Below are 9587 nucleotides of genomic sequence, written 5' to 3'. Positions count from 1 at the left end.
TTTTTGAATTATGGTTTTCTCAGGGTATATGCCCAGTAGTGGAATTGCTGGGTCGTATGGTAGTTCTATTTGTAGTTTTTTAAGGAACCTCCATCCTGTTCTCCATAGTGGCTGTATCAATTTACATTCCCACCAACAGCATAACACATTTCCTTTTAAAAACTTGTAATATAAATCCTTTTTCTCTGTTTTTGAGATGTATGCTCCTCTTCTAAAAAGGTGAATAAACTTTCTGCCAGTTTTCCATCCCAGGACCGTCTTTTGGGGGAGGGGCCCTTGGAGCCGCCTCTTTGAAATGCGGGCGTTTAGAAGGATGGCGCTTTGTCTCCCTGATGCTGGGGGTTTAGCCTAAGTGCTTGGCTCCAGGGAGTAACTTTCTGTTTGTCACTAAGATATGAGAACTTTTATTTTTCCTTTGGATACAGACAGTCAACATGTAAATAATGGATTATATCTGCCTGGCTATATAGAAGGGTAAGATTTCCTTGTCTTGGCAATCTCTTTAGTGGCCTGCCTGTAATGTGCATCACAGTCTGATTTTATGCTGATTCAATAATACAACTGTTTCCTTGTCTGCACTTATGAAGAGGATTATCTGGGTTGGCAGGTGATTTTACTTTTAGTCTGTTTCTCCATCGTGCTCCTACTACCAGATGAAGTACTAGAATTTATCAGGAATTCTTACAATTACCCAGAAAGAGAAATATTGCTATCTTTGTTTTAACAAGGGACTAAATTGACACACAAATAAAGGGAAGGTGCTGTGAGTCAGTGGCAGAACTAGGAATGGAGCCAGCAGTTCTTACTCTGATCCTGAATGAAGAGAAAAAGAAAATGCAGAAATACTACACTTCTTCCCCCACATAATTTAATTTGATTTTCAAGCTAAGTGAACGGCTTGCCCTATGGTTCAATGGAATATAATGCTGCATCCTCTTCAGGGGTGGTTATTTCTGGAGCATAATCCTGTAATCCCACTGCTTGCACAAATTCAGACAAGGTCAAGGAATCAGATTTAACTCCACTATGACATTTTTGCTCTAAAAATAAGCCAATATTGTCCCTGTAGGGAAGGCTGATGGAGCGTGTGAATAATGGCTCTTCAATTCCCAGTAGCTCCCGGGTATGCTGAGAAATTACCTGTAATGCAAGGATAATTTTTTAATGGGATTAACCTGAAAATACAACTAAATCAAGTAAGTTTTACTTAGTTTCCTAGACCTCTTGAATGCTAACCCCTTAAGCTAATTCTATGGGGAAATAATAACGAGATAACACATTGAAAGGCTTCCTACCCTGGCATTATCAAAACACAGTTCTTAAGAGAAACATCACATGATTTATCTTTTTAAAAGTACCACTTAAAGATGTTTCTAGACCCTTGCATCAGATAGCCATGAATGGGTTCATTTCTTTTTCTTGACTGAGCAATTTGACCAATGATATGAGCAGATAATATGTTCAGATTAGGAGCCATGATTTTCTCTAGGAAGGTTAATAAATAACTTTATAAGGGGCTCAGTTAACTAAGAAAAAAATTATTACTCAGTTATTCAATTTATTTGCCTGGAAAGAAATCTCAAACACTAAAAAGCAGACATTAAAGTTCCAGTTATTTTATTAGTGCCTATACTTGTATATTCTTTTAAAATATCTTTTGCCACAATTTCAGTGTCTCTAAAACATACTTTGTATTCATTGAGTACCATGCCACTTGATATCCTAAACTGTCACTGCATTTTCAAAGTCTAGTTTTAATTGCAGGTCTGTTATAACACTGCTATTTGAATTCATATTCTGCCTCTGGGTGAGAATGTAGTCCGTGAAATTGCTGCTAGAACACAGTCAAAGGAGTATGTGGAATGGATTTTTGTTTGTTTAAAACTACTGGCCATAGTTACAAGGCTGGAAAATTCACACCACAGACAATTCTTAAACTGATGCAAAACTGCCCATTAGGAGTACATTTTAGATAGGTAAAATACCATTCTTAAAGCAGATGTATAATGTCCTTAAGATCTGCTTGTTGATTCATATAACAGTGTGGATTAATCTTAAATGCATTTTGCTAAGGGAAAGAAGCAAGACTCAAGGCCTACATATTATTTGATTTCATTTGTGTGACATTCTGGAAAAACTATAGGGACGAAAAACAGATTAATGGTTGCCAGGGATTAGGTGGAGGGATAGGCTGACTACTGTGGGGACACGGGAAGTTTTAGGGTGATAGAATCGTTCTATACAGTTTTGTGGTGGTGGATACCTGACCCTGTGCATTTGTCAAAACCCACAGAACTGTATACTAAAAAGAGTGACTTTACTGCAGGTAAAATTTTTAAAAGCCAGGATGTTGTGGGAACCCATGATGGAATATAAACTCTGGGCAGATGAATCTTAACTTTATTACAAATTAAGACGTAATCTCACTGAAGGGGGCTGGGAAGAAAGAAGCTGACCTAAATAACTTTAACTTTGAAAAACAGTGCTTTGTCTAGTTAGTGTAAGGCTAATGACAAAAAGAACCGTACACAAATACTGTACTCTTTTGGTAAATTTGTTTCTTATAGGGATACATATTTATAAATAAGCAGAGCCAGGTTTCTCACTGTCAGAGAAAGAAGTTATAAAGAAGCAAAGTGGGGTAGGGAGTAGGAAGGATGAAAGCTAGTATGAACCCTGTGGTGATGGACTAGAGTCAGGGATATCAGTACGAACACATGCTTACAGAAATAAGATAAATATTTGTGTATACATGGGTTAGTATATATACATATATTTCCTACATCCTTCTGCTGAGAGTGCCTAGAAGCAGTAACACCTCAGTAGCAACAAGCACAACTAGTGACCACATCTTAATTTCTAAATACCATTCTCTAATAAAAGCAACCAGGGCTCCTTGGAAACATGCCTGCTTCTAGGGCTGTAGCAAGGAAAATAGAAAATGAGTCTGAAGTAAAGTGTAGTGCCAGAAAATGCTAAAAAACAATAAAATGAAATAACGGGAACATGTCAAAAGGACACAGGAGACAAACTGAAAGAGTTCCCAAATAGGGAAGAAGGGACAATTAAACAGAAGAGTTCCTTAAGCAGAGTTCCAATTAAACATGGAAGGAATGAGGAAACCAAATCATCATTAGAACAACATAGTAATAACTGATGCAGGCAAGGTACACTTATGAATACTAAAATTAGTGGGTAAAACTTTAAGAAACAGGTAATTTGCATAGCCTCAAACCACCTCCCCCAGTATATCTATTACTGTGGTATTTACTGTATGTCCATAAACTCTTTGATACTCTTCCCTCCAGGAGGTGGAGCTTAATTCCCCTCTCTTTGAGTATGGGCTGGACTCAGCAACCCACTTCTAATGAATAGAATATGAAAAGGGAAACACAGTAACTTTGTAGTGAAGAAACCTGCAGGTACCACCTTGACCAAATGATCAAAGTTAACATCTCCAGTAATAAATCACATTGATGCCATGTACTCCCTGATATGATTAGATGAGAAGGGCTCATCATCTCTGTGATACTCTCCCCACAAAGCATAATCTCATGGGAAACATAAGACAAACTCAAACTGAGGGAAATCTACACAATACCTGATCACTACTCTTCAAAGTAAGGTCATGAAAGATAAAGATCAAGAAATTGCCATATATTGGAGGAGACCAAGGAAACATAACAGCTAAATACAAGATAGTATCCCCAACTGGATCCTGGAACAAAAAAAGGACATCAGTGGAAAAATTGCAGAAATCTGAATAAAGTCTGTAGTTTGTTTAATAGTACTGTGCTGGTGTTAATTTCTTAGTTTTGATAAATATATAAATGGTTTGATAAATGGTTACATAAGATGTTAACATTAGGGTAAGCTGGGTTAAGAGTATATGGGGGACTTCCCTGGTGGTCCAGTGGTTAAGAATTGGTCTTGCAATGCAGGGGACGCCAGTTCAATCCCTGGTCAGTGAACTAAGATCCCACATGCCGTGGGGCAACTAAGCCCATGCGTCACAACTAGAGAGCCCAAGTGCTGCAACTACAGAGCCTGCGTGCCACAATGAAAGATCCCATGTGCTGCAACTGAGAATGACGCAGCCAAAAAATAAATAAATATATATTTTTAAAAGAGTATATGGGAACTCTCTGTACTATCTTTGCAACTGTTCTGTAAAACTAAAATCATTTGAAAATTTTAAAAAATATATATTTTTGTTTAGTGACAATTGCTGACATGTTGTTATGAATTTGTGCTATTTAAATAGCTTGCAATAAGGCAGGTGTAATAAAATTCCTGAGATATTATTAAGCTTATAAGGCTCTACTTTGTAACATAAATTCATGCATATGAAAGGAATAAGCAATTCATCTATATTCTTCTCCAAATATTTATCACAGAGTTCTTTTGTTCACTTGATGGAGTGAATAGTTTAAAATATTTTGTGAATTATTTTCTAAGACAGAAAGCTGAAGCAAGTGCTATCTTGTCTAGCTTGTCCCTAGAATAAATAAGATTGACTTTCTCTCCCCTTTTTACCAAGCTAGTGCATCACTATAAATGGGAAAGACAGGATAGTGGTTTCCAGTGCTCCCTTGGCCAGGTGAGAAGAATCAGTGTTTCTCTTTCACAGAACTAGAACAAAAAATCTTAAGCTTTGTATGGAGACACAAAAGACTCCGAATAGGCAAAGCAATCTTGAGAAAGAAAAACAGAGCTGGAGGAATCAGGCTCCCTGACTTCAGACTATACTACAAAACTACAGTCATCAAAACAGTATGGTACTGGCACAAAAACAGAAATACAGATCAATGGAACAGGATAGAAAGCCCAGGAATAAACCCATGGACCTATGTTCAACTAAGCTATGACAGAGGAGGCGAGAATATAAAATGGAGAAAAGACAGTCTCTTCAACAAATGGTGCTGGAAAACTGGACAGCTACACGTAAAAAAATGAAATCAGAACATTCTTTAACACCATACACAAAAATAAAGTCAAAATGGGTTAAAGACCTAAATGTAAGACTGGTTATTATAAAACAGAGGAAAACATAGGCAGAACACGCTTTGACATAAATCGCAACAATATCTTTTTCGATCCATATCCCAGAGTAATAGAAAACAAATGGGACCTAATTTAACTCAAAAGAAACCATAAACAAAACGAAAAGACAACCCACAGAATGAGAGAAAATAGTTGCAAATGATGCGACTGACAAAGGATTAGTCTCCAAAATTTACAAACAGCTCATGTAGCTCAATATCAAAAAAACAAACAACCCAATCAAAAAATGGGCAGAAGACCTAAAGAGACATTTCTCCAAAGAAGATATACAGATTGCCAACAAACACATGAAAGGATGCTCAACATCACTAATCATTAGAGAAATGCAAATCAAAACTGCAATGAGGTATCACCCCACACCCGCCAGAATGGCCATCTTCAAAAAATCTGCAAACAATAAATGCTGGCGAGGGTGTGGAGAAAAGGGAACCCTCCTACACTGTTGGTGGGAATGTAAATTGATACAGCCACTATGGACAACAGTGTGGTGGTTCCTTAAAAAACTAAAAGTAGAGCTACTATATGATTCAGCAATCCCACTCTTGGGCATATATCCAGAGAAAAACATGGTTCAAAAGGATACATGCACCCCAGTGTTCATTGCAGCACTGTTTACAATAGCCAAGACATGGAGACAACCTAAATTTCCATCAACAGATGAACAGATAAAGATGTGGTACATATAATAGAATATTACTCAGCCATTAAAAAGAATGAAATAATGCCATTTGCAGCAACATGGATGGAACTGGAGATTATCATACTAAGTGAAGTAAGTCAGACAAAGACAAATATCATATGATATCGCTTATATGTGGAATCTAAAAAAAACGATACAATGAACTTATTTACAAAACAGAAACAGACTCACAGACTTAGAGAACGAACTTATGGTTACCAGCGGGGAGGGGAGGGGTAGATTGGGAGTTTGGGATTGACATGTACACACTGCTATATTTAAAATGTCTTTCCATGAAAAAAGAAAAGAAAAAAATTAGTGTTTCTTTCTTCCTGCACCCCTCACCAGTCTCACCTATACATTCTCTGTCATCTTAGTATTTTGTAGGAAGAACAAAGGGAAAGGTGAGTCAGTTCTGTAGGTGTTAGAGACATAAAATGTATGACAGCTTTGGAGGAGAGGTTACTGTGGGCTGGGAAGATCAGGAAAGACTTCATGGGGAGATGAGAATTGAGTTGGGTCCTGAGGGATGGTTAAGATTCATATTAGTCTTGCGGGGGAGGCGGGGAACTGAGCAAAGATGTAGAGGGAAGAATGCACAAGACAGGTTTGTGAGGTGTGAGCTGGACCTGTGAGACTGAAGCAGAAGATTCACATAGAAGAGTACCAGGTGAGAGAACAGTGGTGGGAGAAAACTTGTGGAGGGGCCTGAATCCTAAGCTGAGGAGTTGAGACTACCTTGTAAGTAGAGGGGATCCAAAGAAGCTTTGAGTAGTATGCTGTATAAATAGTTGGAAGGTGAAAGTCTAAAAGCAGGGTCCTTGAATCCAAAGGGCCTATAGACAGAGGCTAAAAGCAGGCTACTGGTACATTCTAGTAAAGGTCTGATAAAGGTCTGAACAAGTGGGAATGCAGAAAACCAGATGCTATAGGAGGAACTGATAGTTCTTGGGATCTTTGTGGGGATCAAAGGAAAGAGAGGAAGCAACCACTCTGAGCCTGGGAAACTAGGGGTATGATAACACCTTTGGGAGAAATTGGAGGCCACGTTGGAATAAAAGGAGGATGGTTTGAGGTGGTAGCACTGTTTCAGTGCTCTAGTGGGAAATTATACACAACTCACCTTCATGTCCTCGAAATCTGTTATACCCATCTGAGGGAGGTTTGAGCAGTTTACGTGGATGAGTTTTCGGCCACTGATGAAGTTTGTGGTAAAACACTCCTGTCAGTACAATGAGAACATTACTCAAAAGATGTATGGCAAATACAGGAAGAAAAAAAGCAAGAAAGAGAAAAGGAGGTGGGAAGGAAGGAAAGAGGGAGGGAGGGGAGGAGGAATAAATAAATCATATTTGTCTCTAGCTCTGTACTGAGAAAAAATTGTAATTTAATAATCCCACATATTTTCCATCTAAACTCTTGATTAAATTTCACACTGCTGCTTAATTTTTTTTTTTTGGCACGATACAACCAGTGCTTCTTTCTTGCCTCAACTACATTTTTAACTACAGTGGTACCAAAGATTTCAGATCTTGTTTTGTTTGTGGAACATAGTTGGCAGTGAAATAATAGGATTCACCCTATTTAAAAAAGAAAACTATCCTTGGTTAATTGGCTATATAAATTAGTACTGTTAGGTGATCATGATACGTATAACACATTTGGGGCAGACACTAAGATTAATAGTACAAGTTCAAGTTAAGGGAGTTGCTACTAAAACAACCTAACAAAATACCAAAAAGTCTACGTTGGATGAAATCTTTTTGGAAATACAGATTTCTATGAAAAGAAACCTACATAAATTTCTTAGTCTTTATTCAAGGATTGCAGAGAAGTATAATCACTGTGATGAATAGGAAAAACAAACGTGACCTTTCCTTCCTCTCCCAATATACAAATATGTATCAGTGGAAAGGCCAAAATTAAAATCCAAGTTACTACCATAGTCCATGCCTCTTCTACACTCCTTCTAGTGAAGATGCAAAAGCTCAGGTAAGGATAGAGGAATAAGAGGTAGAGGAATGAGAGTATACGATTTCAAAAAATGTTATTTTTGTATACCTTGTATTGAGGGAAGCCTAGCTGGCAAATCCACTCTGCAACTTTCTCTGGGCTCCATTCAAGATACTCAAATTGTAGGTCAGTACTTTTTTTTGGCTGCGTTTCTTTATCTTTAGGTACCAGTGTCACTGACTCTGGGGACAGATCTTTCTTTTCATTAGAGGACTCTTTTAAATCCCTCTGAGACTCAGAGTAATATGAGTAGAATTCATAATTGGTATCAGAAAACTGAAACAGATTTTGGAGTTCTTTAGAAAACTCATAATCTATATTCACTGAGTCTACTTCACTTATTGGAAGAGACTCTAACACAGAGTCTTTTGAAACGTCTTTAGTTTCTTTTACTAACAACTTTCTTGTTTGATAGTCAGAGTACTCTGGCTCATCTCTGTCTACAGAACACTTAAGTCTGATTGGTTCTGGCCTATCTTCCTTGGCAAATTCTACACATGTCTCTATTCTAAGTAGTGGTTTGGCTTTATATGGTAACTCTGAATCTATCTTCTTAGTTGGCTCTGTTTGTGTCTTCTCTTGCACCTCTGGTATGATCTTCTGTGGTGGCACCTGACCTGTTTCTTCAGTTGACTTTCTCGGTTCTTTCTTTGGAAACTCTGGTTTAGTCTGTTCTGGTGGCTCTGGAACTTGCTCCTCAGTTGACTCTCTTAGTGTCTCCTCTGATCTGGACTTCTGTGATGGTGCTAGACCTGTCTCCTCAGTTGATTTTTTCTGCTTATCTTTTTGATCTGGAGATTTGGTGTCCTCTGGTGGCTCTAGAACTTTCTCTGCAGTTGACTTTCTTTGTGTCTCCTCAGTAGACATACTTGGTTTCTCTTCTGGAAACTCTGGTATGGCCTGCTCATGTGGCTCTGTCCTTTTCTCCTCAGGTGACTTACTTTGTGTCTCCTCTGGAATCTCTGGTGTGGTCATCTTTGGTGGCTGAAGATCTGCCTCTTCAATTGATCTTCTTAGTTTCTCACTTGGAAATTCCGGTTTGGTCTGCTCTGTAGGTTCCAGACCCGTCTTTCCATGTTGCTCTCTAAGTGACTCCTCCCAAACCTCTAGTTTGGTCCCCTCTACTAACTCTAATCTTGTCTCACTGATTGTGGCCCCTGGAACCTCAGACTCGGCTTCCTTTCGTAGCTCTAGATCTGTTTCCTTAGCTGCCTCTATGAGCATATCCTCTGTGACATCTGGTTTGGCTTCCTCCTCTGGCTCCCCATGCTTTTCGTCCACAAGGACCTCCAAATCCTTGAAAAGCTCTACTTCTATCTGTCTGGATGTCTCCGACTTTACCTCTTTGGGAATCCCTAGCTCAATCTCGCTAGAAATGTCTGTCTTGGACTTTTGGGGAGCCTCTTCCTCGGACGTCCAGGTGGGTTTCAGACGTAGGTGTATATTCTTAGCACTCGCCGGTGTCTCCTCTTTGAAGCCCTCTTCTTGCGTCTCTGGTTGGGGCTCTTGGTCAGTCCCTACAGGCAGCTCTGGCCCTGTCTCTTCCATGCTGCCTGGTTCGACATCTTCAGTCACCTTAAGAGACTGAAGTTTTGGTCTCTCAGGCTGCAGGTCTTCATCTTCACCGGGGCCGGAATCGTAACCTTCTGGGACTTCAACCGTGACGCAGACTAGCCGACGCGCCCAGGCCTCCTAGCAACCCCAATTTCCGATAGCGTGTCTATGGATACCACGACTTCCGGCCGGGTCTCACTGAATCTTGCCCAGGTTTCGTTTCTTCTTTCAAGCACTGACTTTAAAAACCTGCGATCATAAGCACGCAGTACCCCTC

At 39.2% G+C, this 9587-nt stretch overlaps 1 protein-coding gene across 1 annotated transcript; it reads right to left on the bottom strand.

Moving 5' to 3' along the window:
- Positions 1 to 109: 109 nt before the first annotated feature.
- Positions 110 to 9587, bottom strand: SAMD15 (sterile alpha motif domain containing 15). The gene is made up of 3 exons (XM_027120157.1): positions 7805 to 9587; positions 6867 to 6965; positions 110 to 1140 (listed from the first exon to the last, which is right to left on the bottom strand). The coding sequence occupies exons 1-3, from the start codon at positions 9302 to 9304 to the stop codon at positions 904 to 906; spliced, it is 1836 nt and encodes a 611-aa protein (XP_026975958.1). The 5' UTR covers positions 9305 to 9587; the 3' UTR covers positions 110 to 903.

The sequence above is a fragment of the Aethalodelphis obliquidens genome, unplaced genomic scaffold (genome assembly GCF_003676395.1).
Source record: "Aethalodelphis obliquidens isolate GAN/ISIS:26980383/991018 unplaced genomic scaffold, ASM367639v1 scaffold21, whole genome shotgun sequence".
NCBI lineage: Eukaryota > Metazoa > Chordata > Mammalia > Artiodactyla > Delphinidae > Aethalodelphis > Aethalodelphis obliquidens.
The sequence above is the reverse complement of the archived record's forward strand: the minus strand, read 5'-3'. Positions and strand labels throughout refer to the sequence as shown.

Excerpts from the sequence above, each read along its gene's own strand:
- SAMD15 (XM_027120157.1), bottom strand. The coding sequence starts at position 9,304 with ATGGAAGAGACAGGGCCAGAGCTGCCTGTAGGGACTGACCAAGAGCCC. Across the intron at positions 6,966-7,804 it reads TAGGCTTCCCTCAATACAAG|GAGTGTTTTACCACAAACTT; the intron begins GTATACAAAAAT and ends TTGTACTGACAG. Across the intron at positions 1,141-6,866 it reads CAGATTTCGAGGACATGAAG|GTAATTTCTCAGCATACCCG; the intron begins GTGAGTTGTGTA and ends CTTGCATTACAG.